Genomic DNA, 26,861 nt, shown 5'->3' with positions numbered 1-26,861 from the left:
TATTAAGGATTAAGGATTAAGGATTAGAACACTTGGTATATGAAACGTTTCAGTAATGATTAATGCAATTGCTGCCTGTGTTGTTGTAGATGTTGATCTTGATGTTGGATGGATGATGATGAATGGATGATGATGGATGTATGATGATTTATGTATGATGTATGGATGGATGATGATGATCTACATGATGCTGATTCGTATGTCCTACAGCTGCGGAGTATCAGGGCTGTGAGACAGTCGTGGAATGTGAAGGTGAAGGCTGAGTCTTTATTAGGACTCGTCATCATTGATGAAATGCATGTTGATGTGTGCGCTTGAGGCAATGAAATCATCAAGATCATTCACGAGGCTACTCGTTACAGATAGACGGGTTTGATGGTGTTTTCTGGAGGTAGCGAGAACTCGTAACATTTATGTTAATAGACCTCTGTAAACAACAGGTGAACTTTTGACATATGACTTTAACCCCAGCCACATACCCCCACACAGAACGATTGCAATGATTGCTTTACTGTGTATGACCCCACAGTTCACAAAGCGTGATCTTTCACCCATGAACTCGACTAAATACAGTCTTGACACATATGTTAAGGCCTGTCGTCTGTTGTGTGGGTTATGCTTGTGGCAGCTGTGAAATTCTCGTCTTTTATTCAGCCTTACCTAGCGAATTAAAGTCTCACGATGATTACTGACTGGACACTGAGGTTGACGAGTAGACGTTTGTGTCACGAGGGACTGAACTTTCTTTCAAACTGCACTCATGTTGTCCCCACTCCCCCCTCTCCCTAGTTAAATTTCCGTTTGATTCATACATCGATATATTCTCTACAGTACTGAGTACACTACGCAATCACAGTTACGCATGGACTCACGCACCCACCCACAACTCTCCCCCTACACAGCTGTAACGACTAACAACAATAAAATCAACGATATTTTTTCTACAAGTCGTCGACTCTTACCGCCGATTAGTTGTCTCTTTGCCACATTCACGTTGTTTTTATTATTATTACTTTTTTTCCCTTGTCTTTCTCTTCATTTCATTACATTTTCTGAAAATGCAAAGGCGTGAGCCCTGAACATTTTCTTCTTAACCACTGCTTTTATGTGATTATTAGTGTTATTGGTATTTCAATGAAAAAAAGGTCTCGTGTTTAAAATACAGTCCGACGGTTTACAAGTGACAGCTGTGTAGCACATCAGTAGCGGGACAAACGTTCAGTGAGTTGTCGAATTTTTTTCTATATTAATATTTGTACATCAAAGGCAAAATACAGAATCAAGTCCTAGACTTGTGATTACATTGCTTAAAATACCGATTAATTTTGTAATAAACGAAAAATTAACAAAACATTTCTTTCTTTTATGAAATTGGTATGAGTGCACACAGCTAATGTATGTGCAGGAATATGTGTATGAGATTGTGGGCGCGTGTGTGAATGTGTGAGTGACAGATATTAACACGAGTATATCGGTGACTGAGCGAAATGCTATGCAAGATGAAGGTCCAACATCATTAAACACCCTTCAGCTTTGCAACCTTTGAACACCACATGCAAATAATTTATGCACAATTCCATATCTGCTGAACAAAGACAAAGGTAACAAAGAAAAATAATTCACAACTAAGAACTCTAGCTCAAAATCACCATCGTTACACATAATGAGTGTGTGGACTTTATAAAAAGACTGTTTACATGTATATCATAAATAAAGCGACAGGAAACTTTTGTTTCTTCTTTTTAAAAAAAAAAAAAATAGGGGGCAGAAACTGAGGTCCCAATGCACAACGCAAATGTAAAGGAGACAACTCCTATGAAGCCAGCCAACGCTAACTTAGCGTAGCGTCCCTTTAAACTGTGTTTCTGTATGTCTTATAAGCGGTTAGCAGAAGCAGTAGAGAAGATCGGAGAAAAACTTAGAAATGTACTGCGTGTGACAGACACTCTCAGCGCTTTGACAATGCATCGGGGTCTTTGGTATCGTATGTAGTGTGTTGTTGCTGCTGTTGTTGGTGGTGGTGGGGGCACTTTCTACTTGTTGACTTATTACCTGCATGAAGAGGCGGATCTGTCGAGAAAGTCGCCAAATCACAGATCTTTTCATGGCTGTTACAACACAACACAGGTTAGGTTTTGTTCATTTTTTTCGCATTTTTATCTGTTTATCAGTAAATAATATTCAGGTGCGTTGGCATACATTTCATTGTCAAGGCGAGTTGCTGGTGTCAGTCATGTTGCTGATAGCCGCCAAAAAATGTAGACTGCTGTAGACACTGTACTTGTCCCCTATCAACTCTACAGGCTGTTAGAATATTTATATTTTTTGTGTTTGTTATTTTGATGTTATGCTATAGTTGACCCCATGGGGGAAAGAGAACGTCCTCTTTCTTACTTGTATAGTAATATCACTGTTCTTATTAACCTTATTACTAATACATGTATAATCTTAATTGGCCTGATTACCCTTCATTAAAATACAGTCGGACCACGCTAGGTCCACCTTCCCTATGTCGAACACCTCTTTATGTCAAATAACTCGTTAGTCCCTGGCCGAATTCTCATAAGACCACTTCTCGGTTTCCAACCTTCGTTAGTCTAATTTTCTAAGACCTCTGGCTTATTATTCTGAGGCTACATTTCAGAACAGGTATTCCAGAAAACCAAGAAAACGGACGGAAGTTACAGTCACCAGAGCTGTGGAACAGAATAACAAGAAGAAAGTGGAGAGTACAAAAGTAATCCACATTCCCACAAGTACACTCAACAATGCCTGAAGAGAGCGAAGATTTTGAAACTTTACAATAAAAAGCGATGTGTCCATCAGAACGACACTGTCCATATAGATAATCAGTTGTTTGATTTGTTGATTACAATAGGTAATCGTCTAATTTTTTTATTTTGTAACATAATGTATAAGTCACCTGACCAAATCATGATCGTTGAGTTGGCTTCCTTCTGCACTATCTGCCACGTCAGGAAACAAAGTCACAATAAGCAAAGTCAGGGAGACATCTTGTAGAATGTGCGTGATTAAACAACACCTGTCGCGTTAAACAGCAGCAAATATCTGACCTGATCGTCATGGAATGCGAGAATAAACTTTATTACCATTGTACACCATCTGCACAATAAAAATGTATTGATAGCAAATAGTAGTTGTCGTCTTAAGAGGGGTTAAGAAGTTTATCCTTATGTGCATGTGCAAACCATACTAAGACAGTCGTATCATCTCAAGACATCGGCAATGCGACACCTGCAGTGACTCAGGGGACAATCAGTGTCAAGCGAACTGCGAGTGTACACGTGGCAGAAGGACTAACACACTTTGACCTGTCTTACCTTTCTCTGACCCTTCAGTGTGGTTTCAAAAATCATTTCCTCCCTTAACCACCTTAAGCACTTTTAAGCTTTCATATGGGATGCGTTTGTCAGGTAACAACATTAATGATCTGAAGACAGCTTACAACACTAATTGAAAGAAAAGTATTTTGTTGGATCTGTCGACCCTTGGTCTCCAATGTCGCAAACCTCCTTATGTCGAATGACTCGTTAGTCCCCGGCCTCATTTCCGTCAGACCTCTGTAGTGTAGACCTCCTCAACTTCATGACTTTTCAGTGTCCAACCTCCGTTAGTACAATTTTCTAAGGCCTCTGGCTTATTATTCTGAGGCTACATTTCAGAACACGTATTCTGGAAAACTCAGAAAACGGATATAAGTGACAGTCATCAGAGCAGTCAAACTGGGTAACAAGAAGAAAGAAGAATTTGCGAAAGTAACCCACTGTCCCACAAGTACTCTCTACACCTTACTGAAGAAGAAAGATAAGATTTAAAAACTCTACAAGAAGAAGCCATGTGTCCATCAGAAGGAAATGAGGGATGGTTGCTGAGGAGCATTTTAAAAAGTAATCACGGTAGTAAACTAGTAAACATGCTTCACATTCACAGCGGGATTTAAAGCCACAACACACGATCTTGGTCGCCTTCAAAGAGAAAGAATTGACAAATGCTTTTAATGTTGAAGACTTAAATAGCGTTAATCATCATCATCATCATCATCATCATCATCATCATCATCATCATCATCATCATCATCATCATCATCATCATCATCATCATCATCATCATCATCATCATCATCTTTTTGTATTTTGCTACATAAAGTAAAAGTCACCTGACCAAAGCATGATCGTTGACGTGGCTTTTTTTTTTTTGCACCATCTTGTACGCGAGGACAAAATTCACAATAAGCAAAGTCAGTGAGACATCTTGTAGTAGATGCAAGACTAAACACCTGTCGCGGCACACAGCAGCAAACGTTTCCCCCACCTACACAAACCTCTTCCCTTCCTCGCCCCCTTCTATACCCCACTCCTCCATTTTCACTCCCATCCAAAGCCCACACCTCGTTCAATACCTTTAAGTGGAAGTACTTTTCCATTGCACAAATAAGACAACCAAGCCCCTCCCCGTAATATCTCCCTCCTCACACCAGGGAGCGACAATGGTGTGTTGGATATAAAAGGCCATTGCAGGCCACCAGCAAGTGGACTACGAGCTCACCTACAGGAGGAGGCACTTTCCCGACAAATCAAGCAGCAAGGACATTGGACATCACCGGCTAACTGCCTGCAACACATCCTCACGGGCCTGACCATCGGTACTGACCACTTCCACCCGAGGACAGACAAGGGAGGGCGAGTTGTCGTTGTACGAGACAGACATGGCATCAGCACATCACCTGCTCGCCGCCGCCTTTAGTCTGTGCGGACTTTTGTTTCTTCTTCACGTCGTCACAGGTAGCTTCACTTCTTTAGATTCTTTCCTTTCTTTAGTTTGACTCATTTATTTCGCACATTAATGAGGTCTAAATCTGATGCGTGATAAACCAGTTGCCTCAACATGTCTGGCCTTCACAGAAAAGACACCATGATATTTCTTTTCCTACAATAACTGCACCCATGTGCTCTTTAATAAAAAAATTTTCTCGAATAATTCATTAGTTTAAATTTTTTTTAAGACTGCAAGGAATATTTCTCGCAAAGTTTATATTTTTTCTATCCTATCTGATGAAATTCGTTTTGGATTCAGTTTAAACGATAACTTTATTACTCATCCATTTTGGTTTACATCGAGTTTATCTGCAACTGGACAACGGGATATACACTCACTGCCTCTAGAGAGAAATCTTGACGATGAACACCCTCACTACTGTTATCGTTGATCTTTTGTGTTCTCGAGATGACGAGTCAGACCATTGTGTTGTCCTGCAACGGGCTGTAGAAGTTGGCAAGCTGGGAGAAAAATGATGAAAATAAAAGTGCGATGGATCACGTGTAGGCTTCCAACATCACCATTGAAAGTATTTAAATATTGCGGGCTTTTCTCATGTATTTGAACCGAGTGCAGTAAAGAACGGTTATCTGGCATCGTCGCTTTTGAGTAAGAAAACTATTTGGTTTGTTTTGTTAACCGGATCTCCATGGAATATGAAAACATAATTGCCTTACGCATCTCAATAACCCTTCTACATAAAGTATTGATGTTATAATGTGAGGTGTATGCATTCGACTTCATTGTCATTGTCTAACAGGGGAAAGGGTTTTTCCACAAAACCATATAACAAGTTTCGTGAGTTTTAGGAAAATACTTCACAAGAAAATATTGTTGTCACTGAAATATTGGTATACTGATGCCAGAGAGTGTTACACAACAGATGTGGTCAAAACTTACAACGAATTCAAATAACTGACTGATGTCTTCACCTTCGTCACAGCTGACAGACACGTGACTTATCCTCTCCCTCCTTCGATCTTACTTTGATAAGTGGGCTGACAGTCACAGTTACAATTCTCAGCTGTATAAAGATGTTGTTGTTGTGATTTATTAACTTTGAATTTATAATCAAGATGCTTGCTATTGTTGTTGCACACAGCCATCCTTGACATGGACCTAGGCATACTCAATTCAAAGCTTAAGTTCGAGTTCACTTTTTCTAGAAAATATAAAACAGTTTATGATGTGAGGTGCTGTATTCTTTGTTTACTTTTAACTTATTACAAATGTGCCAACTGATGGGACATCAGATACACACAGGAAACGACGTTTAGTATTCTAAGAGTTCTTCTTTCTTTTGTCTTTTCATTTTAATTAACAAGTACAACAGAAAATGTTTCCTGACGATGACTTGAGTATCGACGTCTGTCATTGAGAAAGCTGCCCTGTAGTCACGTGATGCACTGTTGTCGACTGGGGCAAAAGGTCACAATACTTCAAAACCACTTGATGTTCCATCACCAGTTTTCAAAAACTGTTAATCAAGGAATGTGTTGATCCAACATCTTGGGTGACTAGTAGAGACGATGACAGGAAGAAGATTGATGTACCCGTGCTTTGTGTTGCAGTCAACAGCCTCAGGTGCAAGACTTGTTATTTGACGAATGAACCATGCAATTCCATTTATTTGCGACATGAGGACTGTGGTATCGACGCCCTCTGTCGCACTATACTATTTTTCTACAGGGATGGTAAATAAACATTTGTTTTACGTTTTATGTGTGCGTCCATCTGTGGGGTTCTGTTGTCAACTCTTTCAGTTGTGTTACTGCCCTTGTATTCTGTTTGAATTGTTTTCCTCTCATCAGTTATGGGCGCGAGCCTCCAATAAAGTCGCAAGTTTCTTCCTCCTACTGCCACTACGTGTCCTTCTCTCTCTCTTTTAGATATACAGAAGCTGAAAGAAGTTAGATATGTAGGGGATGGGAAACATGCATTTATCAAATTGTTCAAATTCGATCGACAGAAAGATGTAAGGATACACAGGGAAAAAGAAAACTGTAGAGGTTAAAAGATGATACATTAACTGTTAGTAGATTCGATGAATGAGTAAATAGGTACATAGATTGATAGAAGGATAGATAAAATTACTGTTATGAATGCCACTACATACCTTTGCTAAATCATTGCCCTTTGTCTGACAGGCCGCAAAGATCTATATCGAGACTGCGTAAGGGGTACAGACTGGACAAGCGAGTGTAGAGAAGAGATACATTCGAGGACTTGTTATTACTACTGTGACACTGACAACTGTAACAATGCCACCTACGAACTATAAGAAGAGGACTCACTTGTCAGAAACCTTCATGGGTACAAAAGCTATGGCTCCAGTTCCTTTGTATTAATAAAGAACCATGCCAACAAGTACTCTTCAGTGAAATTTCAGCCAAATTACACACAAGATAAACCATTTCATTCCACTCAAAATGTCTTCTATTATTTCCTGCTCTGCATCGTCGGAAACGTTTCAAGTAGACATTCCTGAAGGCTTTAAAAATATTTCGGCTTGTCGTAAATTTATTGTGATATTTCACATGAAATTGTTTGCTTGGTCCTGAAAACTGAATAAAGGTTTGACATCTGAGTTCGTAGCCGCTACTCCTTTGTCGTGCGAACAAATGTAGATATGAATGTGATTGTAGTCTCACCACATCTTATTAATCTGTCTTCTTCTTTCTCCTTTTGTTCATTAGTCTATTTCCTCTTTTTTTCTTTCTCCCGTCTTTCTACCTTTTTTTTTAAACACACCATCCGCTATTATCGATGTACCTCTAATTTATTATCTTTGCTCTGATCGTTATTTTATTGTTTATAATTTTTAACTGTGCTATAGATAGAACTGAACAGCATCGGTACATAAACAAATCTATTTTATTCAGATAAAGTACAGAGGAAAGATTTTAAAAGAACGCATATAAACAGATTTTATGTTTTTTACTCAGATTCTTATTCCGAAGAATAGTATATTGCTGCCACTGAAATATTGATATAGATACACATCTTACCAACATTTTAATGTTAACAGAGCCAACCAGTTGGATGGGAATTGTTTGTCAGCGTGTCCGCTCGCGCCTGGTCGGTTCTTTATTTGGTATCAGACGACGACGACGAAGATGAACTCGCTGTTTTGGAAAGATGGGTGTTGATTTGGAATAACAGATTGCAAGAGAATTTACAAATAATGATGAATGACAACAACGGCCCTGACGACCCAACAGTCCACAATGATAAACCTGACTAAACAGAGCAAAATACCATAGGTCCAGCCTACGACCATCCAAGTCTACAAAATTATTCAGTCTGAACCCTGCAAAGGACATCGTAGGAAAAACACGAAATTCAATCACTCTAGAAGATTTTTTTTACAGCAACATAACTTTGCATGACGGGAATCATCACGTGCCAAGTCATCTGAGACGGAATAGCGGTATCCGCCTGGTCTGCGCATGTGTGTAAAAGACAAAGTTTATTACCGCACTGTACACAGCTGTATAATAAAAATGTTATTGCCAGACACACCTCATCAATATCATCGCAGTACGCATGTTAATTGTCGTCCACAGCTTGATTTACTGGGCAGATACTAGACAGAGCGGTGATAAAGTTTGTATGGACACGCACGTGCAGAATATTTATTCTTTTTTTTTTTTTGTCGTTCGCCTGTTACACTTGGAGACCAGCTCTTGAAATGTAACTGGTGGTCTTCTGTAGAGTCTCCGCTGGCCCGTACAGCTTGTTGTGCAGGGTCTCCGACTGTGGCCACGTCTCTTCCCTCAGTCCTGTAGGATGTGTTCTACAGTCTGGTCTGCCTCTCCACATGAGCATCTCGTGGACGGCACGAGGTGCAACTTCCTGTGTAGGTGGTGAAGCAGCCTGTTGTGCCCGGTCCTGAGGCGGAAGATAGCGACCTGGTCCGGTCTGGACAGCTGATGGTCACTGTCCAGTGGTTGCTGTGGCCTGTACAGAGACTTAATGATGGTTTTCATCTCTGACATGTTGACTGCATTGTCTTCTTGCTCGTCCTCTACACCCAACTAAGCCATCCTGTCAGCTTCCTCATTCCCATCTATCCCGCAGTGTGATGGGATCCACTGTAGGGCTGTTCTGAGGCACTTGATGTTTAGCAGCGCGGCTTCCAGTTCTGGCAGTTTGTTGTTGTTGACTGACTGCAGCACCGACAGAGCATCGGTCAGGAAGACGACCTGGCTGTCATGGTCTGCTCTGCTGCTGATGATGTTTGCTGCGTGGACCAGGGCTTCTACTTCTGCTCTATAGTTTGTACAGTGGAGGCCAGTTGGTATTGCTGCTGCCTGCCACTGTCCATTTGGGAACTGGATGTACACGCCGGCCCCTCCCCTCTGAATAGCGTCTGTGGCTGACCCGTCTGTGTAGGCCCTTATCCATGATTCCTGGGGGTACCTTTCTTCTAGCATGGCTAGCGTCAGGGCTCTCTTGCTCACGTCGCTATGCTCATCCTTTGTTGTGAGGTGAGGAACTGTGGTGCAGATGGTGATGTTCCCTGTTCTGTCTTTCCAAGGAGGAGGATCGAGGGAGGGAGTCGGTACTTGGGCCTGTGCAGGAAGCTTTGTTTGATATTTTCTGTGTAGTGCCTGCGTCTCTCGCACAAAGCTGGATCTTTTCAGCCTTCCCGAGGACAGCTGTTTCTGTCTGGCACTCATCAGGTGGTCTTCACTGTGCCTGTACTTGGTGGCCTGCACGAGCGCTTTGCATTCCCTTCTCTTGTTTAATGGGGGTATGCCTGTTATCTGCTCCATCTTGTCTATTGGCGTAGATCTCATGGCGCCTGTTATTACTCTCAGTGCTTGGTTCTGCACCTTGTCCAAAGTCTGAAGGTGTGACTTGGCTGCTGTCATCCAGGTGCTTGATCCGTACTCAAGGTGTGGTCTTACAGTACCTTGGTACACGGTCTTCAGGATCTTTTCGTTGGCGCCCCAGTGTGTTCCTGCCAGCTTTCTCATGATGTTCAGCTTTCTTTAGGCTTTTGCTTCTGTGTCCAGGATGTGTTGCTTCCATGTCAATCTTTTGTCAAAAGTGACTCCCAGGTACGTCTGCTGGTCTTCAAGTGTCAGTGGAGTGTCTCCCAACTTTAGTCTGCCAGCTTGCGCTTTGGTGGAGAGAGAGAAAAGAGTGGCTGTTGTCTTATCACGGTTGATGGTAACGCACCAGTTGTCTGCCCAGGCTGCCACTTTGTCTAGTGCAAGCTGCATCCTGTAGGTTGCTGTTGTTGCATACTCTTCTGAGCACCATATGACCAGGTCATCTGCATACAGTGCTGCTTGGACTCCTCTTGGAAGCTCTGGTACCAAGTCGTTGATGAAGAGTATGAACAAAGTCGGCGAGAGTACTCCCCCTTGTGGTACTCCGTGCCGTAGCAGCACCTTACGGCCACACTGTCCGTCTACAAGCACCCTGGCTCTTCGGTTGTGCAAGTAGGACTTGGTCCACCGGTACATGTTGCCGCTGATGTTACTTCGCTGGAGCTTGACCAGGAGTCCATCCTTCCAGACCTTGTCGAAAGCCTTCTGCATATCAATGAAGACCGCTAGGGTGACCTTCTGGGCTTGGAAAGCATCCTCTATGACCTGCGCTAGGTGCGTTGTCTGATCTTCGGTGCTTCTGTATCTTCTGAAGCCTGCTTGCTCTGGGATGATGATGCTTTCAGATTCCAGGTACCACTGCAGGCGCTGATTGATGATGCGCTCTATGGTCTTGCAGACGCAGCTTATCAGGCTGATGGGGCGGTAGCTCAAGATTGGCGACTTGTTCTTTCCTTTTTTCAGAACAGGGATCATCCTGGCTTCCTTCCACCACTGAGGTACCTGGCCTTCTCTCCAGCTAAGGTTGAAAATGTCCAGTAGTTTAGTGAGGGATGTGCTGCCAAGGTGTTGCAGCATCTCATTCGTTATGTTGTCTGGACCTGGAGATTTTTTCTTCTTCAGCTGTTTGATGGCATTCTTCAGTTCTTGGATGGATGAGAAGAGAGATGTAGAAAAAAATGTATAGGCGAAAAAATGATAGATTGACATGTAGGTGAATATATGAATAGATAAATAGTTGTATGGGTAAATGACAGGGTTGATAACATTAATTTTCTGTATCCCATTACACTTCTCTGTCATCATTGTCCTTTGCCTGGCAGGGAGGATAAGGGTTATGGGTCGTCGCTGTGCTGGAAATGAGCGACTGCTTCAACAGTCCCAATGTTACAAGGGAGCTCGTCTTCTACTGTAACACGGACAACTGTAACAACGTCCTCAGCCCCAAGATGTCGTACAACCGTCAAAACAGCTTTGACTGCGACGGTCCCAGTGCTTACCAACGGCGCCACCGTATATTGAATCCACGTTGATGTCAGTCTTGCTCTCTTCCAGAAAATAAACAAAAATGATCATCGAGCCTGTTGTGTACTTTACTAAACAGTTCCAGCCTGAAAATATCCAACATTATCATTTCCGGGATTTTAAAGAAGGAAAAATAATTGCGGTATTTATTATTAGGTCAGAACTCCCAATGAAGATCTTTGATTACATACGTCACATACATTACATTTACATATACACTACATTCATTACTTGCGTTACCTATATACATTACATACAGACATACATTACATTCACACATTACATATATACATTGCATACAGTACTAACATACATTATATACATGTGTTATATACATAGTGTAATTTTTAAAAAGGACTTAATTTAATTGCTTGATAAGCTTTCCGTTACTCTGTGTGTGTGTGTGCTCGCTAATAAAACCCCCAATGTTATGTAAGTATAGAAATATTATTTCAATTGTGTGTTGGGAGAAGTCAGGAAATCTTACCACGTATCATCTTTAATTGACAGCTGCACTGCTTCTAAAGTCATGAACAGCTTCTTTAATTAAAGATCAATCCAAGAAATTTATTTGCACCAGGTATTTAAAAAGGTCAAAGACTGCACCAGAACTGTTATTTCCAAAACCTGCCAAATAGGGTTAGCAAGGCTTTAAAGTCTGAGAAATTAAAAAATATCTTCCTTCTTTCATGCTTTCGTGATGAGAAATTTTTTAAGAAGGCAACACGCGGGATACTATTTTCATCTGAATATCCTGGATTCTTTTCTGTCTCAGATTTGTAGCTAAAGAAAAGATTTACAGAATTATACAGAAAAACCAACGCATTCACTAATGTTGTCAAAAAGATCCATTCGCACTTCTTCAATTGACGCCTACTCACACACCATGTAAATACAGACACACATTATTTATGCTCAAAGTCAGGACAGGGTCGGAGGGAAGTCTCTGTTCTGAAAAGAATGATCTTGAGCAGGGGTGGGCAATTAATTTTCCCAAGGGGCCGCATGAGAAATTGGGATGGTTTTAGAGGGCCGGACTAATACAGTTAACTCAGTTTTACCCAATACTGTATATATAGTATATATACTGGCAGGCGGGCCAGTGGGCGGGCCGGTCAGAGACAGGAGGCGGGCCGGATCCGGCCCGCGGGCCGGCGTTTGCCCAGGTCTGATCTTGAGTATAGGTGGTTAGAGAATTAACAGATAATGTTCAATGACAACAACGGCCCTGACGACCCAACTAGTCCAGAAAAATAAACATGACTAAACAGCAGAATACGAAAGGTCCAGCCTACGGACGGTAAAAGTCTGCCAAATTATTTGGTCTGAACCCTGCAAAGGACATCGTAGGAAAAACACGAAATTCAGTCACTCTAGGAGATTTTATTTACCTCAACACAACTTTGCATGCCGGGAATCATCGCGTGCCAAGTTATCTGAGACGGAATAGCGGTATCCGCCTGGTCTGCGCATGTGTGTAAAAGACAAAGTTTATTACCGCACTGTACACCAGCTGTATAATAAAAATGTTATTGCCAGACACACCTCATCAACATCATCGCAGTACGCATGTTAATTGTCGTCCACAGCTTGATTTACTGAGCAGATACTAGACAGAGCGGTGATAAAGTTTGTATGGACACGCACGTGCAGAATATTCAAGGACGGTCGTTTCCATCCAGACATGAGGACACACCACACACTGGATGACACAGAGAACAGTCAGTGCCAGGCAGCCTGGGAATTGCAGAAGGGATGACACACCTCCGTGCAATACCTGTCTCACCTGAAGGTTTGACCCTCTACGACCCCTCAGTGTGTCTCAGACACCATCCTGTCTCTCTTTGCACTGCCCTGTCGGCTTTGACCTTTACACCAGCAATTTATTTGTCTGCTAAAAACATTTTATTGGAGGTGGTCAGCTAAGACGGTTTGCGACAAAACTGACAGAGACTCCAGCCCAGAGTATAGCTCAACCATCTATGGCTCTGCTCTGGAATAATTTCTAATATATACTGACATTACTGATCATCATTATGGGCTCTGCACCTGTCATTCGAACAACTAAAATATTAAGCAGGTGCTGTGGAAACCCTGATTTCTTTTTGCCGCCTGAAACTTGTACTTTCGTATGCTTGTCTAAAATCTCACCCTCCAACTAACTTGCTGTTTCTCATTATCATCGTACTGCCCTGTGCCTTATTCGTGCCAAAGAGCTCAAACCAGTAACCCTTCGTATACTGCATTAATCACACGCTGCCTGAGCAGATACTCAACAAGAAGACTTTCTCATTCTCCATTAAGGACCTCCTTGGACATATTTGCTTCCTCAGATTCGTCTTAATGTCAAACATTAAGATAGGCGACACGTCTACAGAAAGTTCTTTATGAGTTTTATGGATTGTGGTCTTTCTTAGTGAACTTGGTGGACAGCTGCAGCTCTTTCCTGTCAGAAGCAACAAGCATATCAAGCTTGTCTTACTAATGAGCGCTCCAAGTACTATTTGAGTTCAAAGCCATGGTGGCAATCATTGAAATGTTCATGTGGAGCAAGTCGCTATGATGCCGTCTGTCTGACTACAGACCTTCTGATGGATTTGTGCGGCATGAGAAACAATTCAAGGAAGACCAATAAAAACCCCTACGATGGTTTGGCTGATTTATATATATTTTTGTAAGTGGTTTCCACTGGCTGGCTAGTCTCTAGAGAAGGCGAGCTTAACGTTCACGGAGATGGCTGCCAGTCTAATTAATTTAACAGCAACAGACATTTGGACTGCGTGAATCACCGCGTGCCGCGATGTCTGGGACCAAATGACCGGATCGGCATGGAATGCGAAAATAAACTTTATTACCATTGTACACCATCTGCACAATAAAATGTATTGATAGCAAATAGTAGTTGTCGTCCTAAGAATGGTTATGATGTTTATCCTTATGTGCATGTGCAAACCATACTAAGACAGTCGTATCATCTCAAGACATCGGCAATACTACACCTGCAGTGACTCAGGGGACAATCAGTGCCAAGCGAACTGCGAGTGTACACGTGGCAGAAGGACTAACACACTTTGACCTGTCTTACCTGTCTCTGACCCTTCAGTCAAGATTCAAAAATCTTCTTTCCTCCCTTAACCACCTTAAACACTTTTAAGCTTTCATATGGGATGCGTTTGTCAGGTAACAACATTAATGATCTGGATTCTAGCAACGGGGTGAGCGATGTTCAGCATGGCTGACGGACATGCTCCTGTGTATGGGAGAAAAAATTTTCCCTAAACCGGCTTCAATCGATGTTGAAGATGTTTAAAAAATAGTAAAAAATAGTAAAAAGAATCAGGGAATGTACAAATGAAAAGATTTCTGCGCCCGCTGTGTTTCTGCGCCCGCTGTGTACAAAAGAATAACTGATTGTGAGACGTGGTGAGTTCTGCTTCTGCCGACTTCGTAAACAACTCTAAGCTTTGGTGAACACGGGCCAGGTTATGGCCTCAATGAAACAAAAGGACAAAAAAGAAAGAAGGCTTCAAGTTCTGAAGAAAGTGCGATGGAAAGCTCCAAAATAACGGACGGAGAAGAGAGAACAGGCCGTCTTCGTGAGAGATCGGATAGCAAGTCCAAAAAAGGTAGGCCGTCGCAGTCTAGAGACAGGCAACAAACGCTACTTTACACAGGCCTTTGTCGTCAAACAAGGTGACAATGCTGCTATTGTAGAAAGACTCGAGGCCTTACAGAAAACGACCGATTCGATGAAACAACTGATAGAAAACAGCAGATGTTCACTTGCTGAGCAAATTGATAAAAAATTAGAAATTCTTACAAGCACTTTGTTTGAATTAAGAACTGAAAACGATCTGCTAAACAAATCTTAGAACAAACGCAAAACCAAGTAAACAGCTTGGAGGAAGAATCACAAGTTTGAGAATACAATGTGCAGAGCAGAAGGAACAAATCAACGTGCTGGAACAGTACTCACGACGTGAATCCATACGTGTGTTCGGGATACAGGGAGACAGAAAAGAAGAAACACCTGCAGAATGTGAAAAAAAAAATACTGCATATGATTCAGAATGTGCTTGGTTTGAGAGATATTGATAGTGCCAAAATTTCAACACTTCATCGAGTGGGAGAGTGACGACAAACAAACCTCGACCAGTGATCATAAAATTCGTGTCGCGCAAGGACAGAGATCAGGTGATCAAAACAAGAAATAAACTTAAGGGCTCAAATGTTGTCATCACAGAAGACCTGACTAAATTAAATGTACAAAGACTAAATCGTCTGCGGCAACACGATGGAGTGTTAGATGCCTGGTCAGCGGCAGGAGGTCGTTTATTCGTTAAACTAATAGACCTATCCATAATGGAAATCAAGAACGGAGACACCAACCCCATAGAGAAGAAACTGGTGGGTTACAAGACAGCAACAGCGACCAAGCAGGGAACCAAATAGACAACAGAGATATCGTCAGGGGGAGCAACGACGGCAGCAAGACCAAAGACAACACCATCAGAGGTCAGGACGGATGGGGGACGACCGTCATGGGGCCTCACCGTCACGTTCCCACTTCTCCCCTACCACCTATTCGACGCCTTCAACTACCTGGGTACATGCGCCGAAACCTGTGTTAGAGACAGATGTCCATCAGCATGACGCTAACAAGGAACAGCAGCCAGCCGCAAGTGATGTGAGCAACATTGATGTGGAAAACACAAGCAGAACATTGGATAATCCGCCTGTGTAATTGTGAAATACTAATGACAAAAAGCAGTAGACATTCGGTATGTAGAAACTGAAAATTCATGGATATATGTGATTTCCCCTCAAAAACCAGTGTGTACTGGTAAGTAACTTTCTTATATATATGTTCTGTACTCTTTGAGACCTTAATAAGGGAGTGAAGAAGCTAGTAGGAATACGCAGAGCCAAGGATGGGTTACCTTTTTTTTTTTTTTTTTTTTTTTTTTTTTTTTTTATTTATTTATTTTTTTTTTATTATTATTTATTATTTTTTTTAAATAGCCCACCCTTTGAGATTCTCTCTATTAAATAAAAAAGTAAGAGACAGTTATTAGCGCATTTAAATTCTAAACTGCACGAATTCTTACTACTTAGAATTGAGTGTGCTTTCTTTCCCCCCTCCCATGTACTCGCATCAAGAAAAAGTACGCAGCCGTAAATAAAGGTAGCGCTTATGCACAGCAAAAAGCTCACCGACGTAAACATAGATGCACAGTGGGACCTTTATGTCATCCCTTTCTGTAACAGTATACATCATCGACATCAATACATCTGTGAATACCGCTCATGGCAAAATGCTGTGGCCTTGCTGCGCCACCGTGCCAGCTTTTTTGTTTGTTGTTACATGTTGTTGCTCTGTACTTTGTTACTTTTTACTTTCGGAAGAGGAAACAGTCTAATTATGACTCTTTGGGCAGTCTAGTTTGTTTGTTTGGTTTTTTTTTTTTTTTTTTTTTTTTCTTTCCTAATTAAAAATAATGGATAAGTTAACTATATGTTCTATGAATTGTCGAGGCTTGGGAGACCCGAATAAAAGAGATGAATATTCTCCATTTCCTTAAAGAAAAAAAATACAACGTATACTGTATTCAAGAAACTCATTTTACTAAAAAAATAGAACATATTGTCAAAGCAAAATGGGGATATGATGTTTACTTTAATTCTCACAGTTCAAACGCTAAGGTCTGGCAATATTAATCAATAATAACTTCGAATACAAATACAAAGATCTATACAATGATCCAGCTGGAAACTTTATGATTTTAAAAGTGTGCATTGATGACTCTGATTATCTGCTAGTTAACCTTCATGGCCCAAATACTGATAGTCCAGCTTATTACAGTGAACTTAAAGAAAAGCTGCATAATCGAGAAAAAGTCTATGTCATCATGACTGGTGATTGGAACCTGGTGTTAAACCCAACTCTTGATTATTGCAACTATAAAAGAATAAATAATCCCAATTCGAGGAAAATAGTAAAAAACATTATTGAAGAGTTTAATCTAGTTGATATTTGGAGAGAGATGCATTCTGAGACTAAAGGTTTCACTTGGCGCAAGAGACACCCACTACAACAGGCTAGGTTAGACTTCTTTCTGATATCAGAAACATTAGCCGGGGAAGTTACTTCAGCAAAAATAGAACCATCTTATAGATCTGACCATTCCCCTATAATGTTATCACTTCAGCTAGGAAAAAATCATGGAAAATGCAAGACATTCTGGAAGTTTAATAAATCCCTTCTTAAAGATGAGGAGTACATACAATTAGCCAAGAAGGTCATTAGCGAGACTAGAGAACAATATGCAGCTTTACCATATTGTCGTGAATCACTGGACTCCATTTCTCCTTCTGATCTTCACCTCCAAATAAGTGATCAACTTTTTTTTGAAATGTTACTTTTACAGATTAGGGGAGCCAGTATAGCTTATGCATCTGCCAAAAAGAAGAAGCAGATTACAAGAGAGAAAGAGCTAAAACAACAAATAAGTAACATAGAAGAAAACATGACTGAAGACTCCACATTACAGCTTGTAGCACTGCAAAATGAACTACAGAATATTAGGGAACATAGAGTTGAAGGATTGAGGATACGATCGAAAGCAAAATGGATTTTCGAAGGAGAAAAAAATTCTAAATACTTCTGTAATTTAGAGAAAAGACATTTTGTAAGTAAATTAATGAAGACAATAGAGAAAGAAAATGGGGAAATCCTTTGCGATCAAAAACTGATTACAGAAGAATGTGAAGCATATTATAGAGAATTGTATAGAAGTAAGGAGTCTGAATTAATGGAGTTTAAGCCAAACTGTCTGGAGAAAAATAACTTCCCAATACTAACTGAAGATGAAAAGAATGAATTAGAAGGTTTAATAACAGAAAAAGAAGCATGCAGAGCTCTTAGAGAAATGAAGAATGATAAAAGCCCTGGAAATGATGGTTTCCCAGTAGAGTTCTTCAAATTCTTTTGGAAAGATTTAGGAATATTTCTAATAAGATCATTAAATGAGGGGTTCAAAATGGGCAGTTTATCTGTAACACAGAGACAGGGGGTTATAACACTAATACCAAAAGGAGACAAACCCAAACATCTGTTAAAAAATTGGCGCCCAATCTCTTTATTAAATGTGTCATATAAAATTGCCTCAGCCTGTATAGCTCAGAGAATAAAGCGAGTTATGCCATCTATTATTCACGAGGATCAGAGAGGTTTTATGCAAGGAAGATCGACTGCAGATAATATTAGACTAGTATATGATATATTATACTATACTTAGTTACAGCGGAAGCCAGGTTTGCTACTGCTAGTGGACTTTGAGAAAGCTTTCGATTCCATTGCACACTCATTTATTCAGAAAGCCCTTAGACTGTTTAATTTTGGACCAGATCTTTTACGGTGGGTAAATGTATTTTATAAAGATGCAGAATCTTGCCTTATTGTAAATGGCTGTGTCTCTCGACGTTTTCGTATAGAACGAGGTTGCAGACAGGGCGATCCTCTTTCGCCATATATCTTCCTTATATGTGCGGAAATTCTCTCCATTCTACTTAGAGATAATGCTGATATTAAAGGTATAGTTGTGGGAAGCAAATCATTCCTAGTGTCACAATTTGCTGATGACATGTCATTGTTTCTTGATGGATCTAAAGAATCTTTTGAAGCAACTGTTTGGGAATTGGAGAAGTTTGCTCTGTTTTCAGGTCTCAATATTAACTTTGATAAAACTGCTGCAATTTGGATTGGTATTAATCGAGGCTGCTTGACACGCTATATGACTCAATTAAAAATTCAATGGAATCCCGAAACATTTACAGTTCTTGGTATTACTTTTTCTCTAGACCTTGAAGCTGTGATAAATATTAACTACCAAAAGAATTTTACTAAAATGCACAGGATTATGATGGAATGGAAGGCGAGAGATCTCACACCAATAGGGAGAAACGCTGTATTCAAATCCCTTATACTGTCTTTATTTACTCATCTATTTATTACTCTTCCCTGTCCTGGTAAGAATATTCTTAAGAAAATTAGTCAGTCAGCCTTTGAGTTCATTTGGAAGAAGAAAATTCACAAAATTAAAAAAACCACTGTTATCAGGAAATACTCAGAAGGGGGACTAAAGGTAATGGATATCAATGCTTTTCATAATGCACTCAAGCTGACATGGATAAGGAAGATTTGTACATCAAATGCAGGCTGGAAGTACCTTTTGAATTCAATTCATCCACAGATTTTAAATTTCAACAGTATGGAGGATACTTTCTGGAAAATATTGCTGAAACAAATGTGTTTTGGAAAGATGTATTCGCTATTTTTTCTGACTTTTGCATTAGATTTACCCCCTTGTCACTTACAGAATTTCTGCATGAACCGTTATTTTTAATACTTTTCTGTCCAAAAATGATACACAAAAAACAGTAGAAAAAATGGTTAAACTGTAATATTATGAAAATTGGGGATTTACTTGATAATAATGGAATACCTATGAAATTTGAAATATTCCAACAAATACATGGCAAAAATATAAACTTTCTCGAGTATTACAGTAGAATCATGGCCATTGTCAGATATAAAAGAAAGATTGGTCACTTATGGAAACAATCAGATAGAAATACTACATGCTATGCACCACTGTTAGCCATAAACAAGCATAAAAAAGGCACAAAAGGTATATATAATAAACTGTTGTGTCCACAGACGCCTCCTACATGCATTAGAAAATGGGAAAAAGTTTTTCCAGACCTTCAGTGGGGACAAATATTTGCTCACCCTTTTATTGTTACAATGGATACAAAACTTCAGTGGTTTCAATATCGTATTCTGCATCGTGTTTTAGCTACAAACACACTATTATATCAAATAAAACTTAGAGATTCAGATCTTTGCACCTTCTGCAATCAGTCAAGGGAATCTATAGAACACTTGTTTTTTGATTGTATTATTGTTAAAAAATTTTGGAATGATCTCTTTACTAAGTTAAAAGAAAAATGTGCTCATTGTGAGCAGATAGAAGTAAAGAAACAGTTAATACTATTTGGAGTCCAAAATGAGCTTATGACAGATAAGATATTCAGCCTTATTCTAATTATGGCAAAGTTTTATATTTACCGGTGCAAATGTTTCAATATTCATCTAAATGTGAACTCATTTGTATTGGAAATAAAAAAAAGATATCATGTAGAAAAATATTATTACACAATAAATAGTAAGCCAGAATGTTTTGCACTAAAATGGATACCATATGAGCAGCTTTTCTTCACACATTGAATGTTTCTGTCTGTTTTTTTTTTTTTTTTTTTTAAGTGAGAATGCATTTACATTGTGGTCTAATGAAAAGCCTGCGAATCCTGTTCTTTTCCACATTCCTCTTCCTCCCTCTTTTGTGTTTGTGTTTTTGTGACAATCCATAGTTTTGTTTTGTTTTGTTTTTGTAAATTTATGTGGTTTTTTTTTTTTTTGTTTTTTTTTTTTTTTTTTTGTTTTTGTTGTTTTTTTTGTTTGTTTATTTATGTTTTCTCAAGGTGTAGAACAAATGTACAGTCTTGCTTACTGTTACTTCCATTGGCAACGTCATCAACCATGTGTTTAACTGCTAAAACTGTGTTAAGCCTCAGGTGTCCTTTATCTGTTTTCATTTACATTTTTGGTGCAATTTTTTATCCATTCTGTCTTAATTTCGTGCTTTACTGCCAACATTTGGCAGTCTCCACAACACTTTCTTTAATAGTCTAGTTAGTCTTTCTTTTCACATTCTTTATCTGTCTTGCTTCCCTGTTAAAATATGTAAATACTTGTTTCATTATCAGCCATTTGTATAAATGCGCTTAGGGCTTGGGAGAAATAAGTTTTTGTGAGAACAATATGGCTGCAGTTTTTGTGTCATTCAAATTTTGATTTATGCTGGAACAAACTGCACATTTCTGGAAAGTGTTTTGCAGTCGGTGGTATGCAACCAATGAAGATGGAAGTTCTGTTAAAATATGTAAATACTTGTTTGATTATCAGCCATTTGTATAAATGCGCTTTTTTTTTTTTTTTTTTTTTTTTGTTTGTTTGTTTGTTTGTGAGATTGCATGGGGAAGATTTGCATTTCACTCAGGTTGGAAAATTTTCCTCGTAGCATCTGTAGTCATAATGTCTGAAGGCAAAGTGTAAAAGACTTCTGCTTTGAGAGAGACTGTACTTTGTGCTGAACCAAATTACTTTGGCCTGTACAGTTTCACAAGTTTAGTATAACTGAACAATTTGCGTGATATTTCATGGTTTAAAAAAAAAAAATAAATTTGCTGTTTTATATAGAAAATATTTTGATTCTTCATTGTTAGCTGATGTGAATAAAAATGGGTCTTGCTATTATTGCTCTGAATAACAGTTTGTTGGCTGTTGCCTCGAGATTAAATAAATTTGTGAATTTCTATTATGCAAACATTCCTACATAGTGAGGGTGTAGGTACTGTCGTGCAATGACTAGATTGAACAATTGTTTTCAGCTTTTTTTCTAAAGCTTTTGATATACTGTATACATTTGCTGAACTTGTGAACCTTGTGATAGTTTGGTTTTTTTTTTTTTTTTTTTTTTTTTTTGTACAAAGGAGAAATAAGTTTTTGTGAGAACAATATGGTTGCAGTTTTTTGTGTCATTCAAATTTTGATTTATGCTAGAACAAACTGCACATTTCTGGAAAGTGTTTTTAAATATGTGTGTGTGTGGAGGTATTAGGTCACATGATTGTTGGATGTAATTTCTTGTTACTGTCATGCTTTGCTTCAGGGCTTGAGAGAAGTGCTTAACTTACATTCATATGGGGTTGACATGGAAGTGTGCGCATACTGTGTTGCATGACTTGTTTTTTGACTGTGCCTTGTGCGTTTGTGGTTGTTTTTTTCCTACGATGTTAAATATTGTATATTTATTTGTATCTGTTTGGTGTATCTAAGTATTATGAAATAAAAAAAAAAAAAAAAAAAAAAAAAAAAAAAAAAAAAAACATTAATGATCTGAAGACAGCTTACAACACTAATTGAAAGAAAAGTATTTTGTTGGATCTGTCGACCCTTGGTTTCCGGTGTCGCAAACCTCCTTATGTCGAATGACTCGTTAGTCCTCGGCCTAATTCTGTCAGACCTCTGTAGTGTAGACCTCCTCAACTTCATGACTTTTCAGTGTCCAACCTCCGTTAGTACAATTTTCTAAGGCCTCTGGCTTATTATTCTGAGGCTACCTTTCAGAACACGTATTCCGGAAAACTCAGAAAACGGATATAAGTGACAGTCATCAGAGCAGTCAAACTGGGTAACAAGAAGACAGTGGAAATTGCAAAAGTAACCCACTGCCCCTCAAGTACTGTCTACACATTACTGAAGGAGAAAGAGAAGACTATGAAACTCTACAAGAAGAAGCCATGTGTCCATCAGAAGGAAATGAAGGATGGTTGTTGAAAACTAACGGATGCCGACATTTATTTTTGAGGTGGCAAACTGGAAACAAAAGGAAAATGAAGAGGGGATGAAGAAGGCTGACGATGCTGAGGAGCATTTTAAAAAGTAATCACGGTAGTAAACTAGTAAACATGCTTCACATTCACAGCGGGATTTAAAGCCACAGAACACGATCTTGGTCGCCTTCAAAGAGAAAGAATATACAGATGCTTTTAATGTTGAAGACTTAAATAGCGTTAATCATCATCATCATCATCATCATCATCATCATCATCATCATCATCATCATAATCTTTTTGTATTTTGCTACATAAAGTAAAAGTCACCTGATCAAAGCATGATCGTTGACGTGGCTTTTTTTGCGCCATCTTGCACGTGAGGGCAAAATTCACAATAAGCAAAGTCAGCAAGACATCTTGTAGTAGATGCAAGACTAAACACCTGTCGCGGTACACAGCAGCAAACATTTCCCCCACCTACACAAACCTCTTCCCTTCCTCGCCCCCTTCTATACCCTACTCCTCCATTTTCCCTCCCATCCAAAGCCCCACACCTCGTTCAATACCTTTAAGTGGAAGTCCTTTTCCATTGCACAAATAATCAACCAAGCCCCTTCCCGTAATATCTCCCTCCTCACACCAGGGAGCGACAATGGTGTGTTGGATATAAAAGGCCATTGCAGGCCACCAGCAAGTGGACTACGAGCTCACCTACAGGAGGAGGCACTTTCCCGACCAATCAAGCAGCAAGGACATTGGACATCACCGGCTACCTGCCTGCAACACATCCTCACGGGCCTGACCATCGGCACTGACCACTTCCACCCGAGGACAGACAAGGGAGGGCGAGTTGTCGCTGTACGAGACAGACATGGCATCAGCACATCACCTGCTGGCCGCCGCCTTTAGTCTGTGCGGACTTTTGTTTTCTTCTTCACGTTGACACAGGTAGCTTACCTTCATAAGACTCTTTCCTTTCTTTTGTTTTACTCATTTATTTCTCACATGAATGAGGTCTAAATCTGATGCGAGATAAACCAGTTGACTCAACATGTCTGACCTTCGCAGAAAAGACACCATGATATTTCTTTTACTACAATAACTGCACCGAGGTGCTCTTTAATTGCGAAATTCTCTCCATTATATCATTAGCTTAACACTTTTTTCTAAGAATGCAAGGAATGTTTTTCGTAAAGTTTATATTTTGTTCTATCCAATCTGATGGCCAACGTTTTCTCAAAGGAAATTCGTTTTGGATTCAGTTTAAAAGATGACTTTATTACTCATCCATTTTGGTTTACGTCGAGTTTATCTAAACTGGACAATGAGATATACACTCACTGCCTCTAGAGAAAAATCTTGACGATGAACACCCTCACTACTGTTATCGTTGATCTTTTGTGTTCTCGAGATGACGAGTCAGACCATTGTGTTGTCCTGGAACGGGCTGTAGAAGTTGGCAAGCTGTGAGAAAAATGATGAAAATAAAAGTGCGATGGGTCACGTGTAGGTTTTCAACATCTCCACCCCTCCCGCAAACCTTTCTCTTTTTCATCCTCTAACTTCATTTCTTTTTTCTATCGATCTGTCAGGATCGGCTGTTGAAAGTACTTAAATATTGCGGGCTTTTCTCGTGTATTTGAACCGAGTGTAGTAAAGGACGGTTATCTGGTATCGTCGCTTTTGAGTAAGAAAACTGCCTTTGTATCATGTGTCAGACACAGCTTAGCCGCAGTGACTCGGCGAAACCTTTCTTAATCACATTCACACAGTACAGGGGAAAGGGTTTTTCTAAGAATACAATAGAACAAGTTTTGTGGGTTTTAGGAAAATACTTGTTTACAAGAATAGTATATTGTTGTCACTGAAATATTGGTATACTGAGTCTAGAGAGTGTTACACAACAGATGTGGCCAAAACTTACAACGAATTCAAATAACTTTCTGATGTCTTCACTTTCGGCACAGCTGACAGACACGTGACTTATCCTCTCCCTCCCTCGCTCTTACGTTGATAAGTGGGCTGACAGTCACAGTAACAATTCTCAGCTGTATAAAGATGTTGTTGTTGGGATTTATTAACTTTGAATTTATAATCAAGATGCTTGCTATTGTTGTTGCACACAGCCATCCTTGACATGGGCCTAGGCATACTCAATTCACAGCTTAAGTTCGAGTTCGCCTTTGTAGAAAATATAAAACAGTTTATGATGTGAGGTGCTGTATTCTTTGTTTACTTTTAACTTATTACAAATGTGCCAACTGATGGGACATCAGATACACACAGGAAACGACGTTTAGTATTCTAAGAGTTCTTCTTTCTTTTGACTTTTCATTTTAATTAACAAGTAAAACAGAAAATGTTTCCTGACGCTGACTTGAGTATCGACGTCTGTCATTGAGAAAGCTGCCCTGTAGTCACGTGATGCACTGTTGTCGATTGTGGGCGAAGGGTCACAATACTTCTAAACCACTTGATGTACCATCACCAGTTTTCAAAAACTGTTAATCAAGGAATGTGTTGATCCAACATCTTGGGTGACTAGTAGAGACGATGACAGGAGGAAGACTGATGTACCCGTGCTTTGTGTTGCAGTCAACAGCATCGTATGCAAGAACTGTAATTCCAATGATGCCGGATGCCTTTCCGGAAATGTGCCAGAGGGGGACTGTGGTGCAAACAACCGCTGTCGCACTACAATAGTTTACTACAAGAATGGTAAATAAACATTTGTTTTACGTTTTATGTGTTCGTCCATCTGTGGGGCTCTGTTGTCAACTCTTACAGCTGAGTTACTGCCCTTGTATTCTGTTTGAATTGTTTTCCTCCCATCAGTTATGGGCGTCAGCCTCCACTAAAGTCGCAAGTTTCTTCCCCCGCTGCCACTACGTGTCTTTCTCTCTCTCTCCCTCTCTCTTATATATATACAGAAGCTGAAAGACGTTAGATATGTAGGGGATGGAGAACATACACTTATTGTATCAAATTGTTCAAATTCGATAGACAGAAGGATGGAAGGATACACAGAGAAAAAGAAAATTGTAGAGGCTAGAAGATGATACATTAACTGTTAGTGGATTAGATGATGAGTTAATAGGTACATAGATAGATAGAAGTGTAGATCAAATTACTTTTATGAATGCCACTACATACCTCTGCTAAATCATTGCCCTTTGTCTGACAGGCAACACACAGGTTACATTTCGAGGCTGCGAAAATGGTAAAGAGGATCAAGACAAGTGTACCGACTTCGATGACAGGAGTGAGTGTGACGAGTACTGTAACACTGACAACTGTAACAAAGACACCTACGGAGATTAAGACGAGGACTGACTTGTCAGAAACCTTCATGGATACAAAAGCTATGGCTCCAGTTCTTTTGTATTAATACAGAACCATGCCAACAAGTACTCTTCAGTGAAATTTCAGCCAAATTACACACAAGATAAACCATTTCATTCCACTCAAAATGTCTTCTATTATTTCCTGCTCTGCATCGTCGGAAACGTTTCAAGTAGACATTCCTGAAGGCTTTTAAAATATTTCGGCTTGTCGTAAATTTATTGTGATATTTCACATGAAATTGTTTGCTTGGTCCTGAAAACTGAATAAAGGTTTGACATCTGAGTTCGTAGCCGCTACTCCTTTGTCGTGCGAACAAATGTAGATATGAATGTGATTGTAGTCTCACCACATCTTATTAATCTGTCTTCTTCTTTCTCCTTTAGTTCATTAGTCTATTTCCTCCTTTTTTCTTTCTCCCGTCTTTCTACCTTTTGTTTTAAACACACCATCCGTTATTATCGATGTTCCTCTAATTTATTATCTCTGCTCTGATCGTTATTTTATTGTTTATAATTTTTAACTGTGCTATAGATAGAACTGAACAGCATCGGAACATAGCAAATCTATTTTATTCAGATAAAGTACAGAGGAAAGTTTTTTAAAAGAACGCATATAAACAGATTTTATGTTTTTTACTCAGATTCTTATTCCCAAGAATAGTATATTGCTGCCACTGAAATATTGATATAGATACACATCTTACCAACATTTTAATGTTAACAGCCAACCAGTTCGATGGGAATTGTTTGTCAGCGTGTCCGCTCGCGCCTGGTCGGTTCTTTATTTGGTATCAGACGACGACGACGAAGATGAACTCGCTGTTTTGGAAAGATGTGTGTTGCGTGTAGAATAACA

At 39.7% G+C, this 26,861-nt stretch overlaps 1 protein-coding gene across 4 annotated transcripts; it reads left to right on the top strand.

Annotated features, from left to right (window-relative positions):
* Positions 1 to 1,584: 1,584 nt before the first annotated feature.
* LOC112564226 (omega-scoloptoxin-Ssm1a-like) lies at positions 1,585 to 26,288 on the top strand. Of its 4 annotated transcripts, none has more exons than XR_003099180.1 (3): positions 1,585 to 2,127; positions 6,408 to 6,530; positions 6,984 to 7,423. XR_003099180.1 is itself a non-coding variant. In XM_025238901.1 (3 exons), the coding sequence occupies exons 1-3, from the start codon at positions 4,727 to 4,729 to the stop codon at positions 25,980 to 25,982; spliced, it is 336 nt and encodes a 111-aa protein (XP_025094686.1). In that variant the 5' UTR covers positions 4,333 to 4,726; the 3' UTR covers positions 25,983 to 26,288. The 4 variants fall into 4 exon arrangements, 2 of the variants coding, with proteins under 2 accessions (XP_025094686.1, XP_025094687.1); XM_025238901.1 differs by lacking the exons at positions 1,585 to 2,127; positions 6,408 to 6,530; positions 6,984 to 7,423 and adding exons at positions 4,333 to 4,802; positions 25,257 to 25,379; positions 25,846 to 26,288; XM_025238902.1 differs by lacking the exon at positions 1,585 to 2,127 and adding an exon at positions 4,405 to 4,802.
* The last annotated feature ends 573 nt before the right edge of the window (positions 26,289 to 26,861 follow it).

This window comes from Pomacea canaliculata, linkage group LG5, assembly GCF_003073045.1.
Source record: "Pomacea canaliculata isolate SZHN2017 linkage group LG5, ASM307304v1, whole genome shotgun sequence".
NCBI classification, from domain to species: Eukaryota; Metazoa; Mollusca; class Gastropoda; order Architaenioglossa; family Ampullariidae; genus Pomacea; species Pomacea canaliculata.
The sequence above is the reverse complement of the archived record's forward strand: the minus strand, read 5'-3'. Positions and strand labels throughout refer to the sequence as shown.

Excerpts from the sequence above, each read along its gene's own strand:
- LOC112564226 (XM_025238901.1), top strand. The coding sequence starts at position 4,727 with ATGGCATCAGCACATCACCTGCTCGCCGCCGCCTTTAGTCTGTGCGGA. Across the intron at positions 4,803-25,256 it reads TCTTCTTCACGTCGTCACAG|TCAACAGCATCGTATGCAAG; the intron begins GTAGCTTCACTT and ends TTTGTGTTGCAG. Across the intron at positions 25,380-25,845 it reads AATAGTTTACTACAAGAATG|GCAACACACAGGTTACATTT; the intron begins GTAAATAAACAT and ends TTTGTCTGACAG.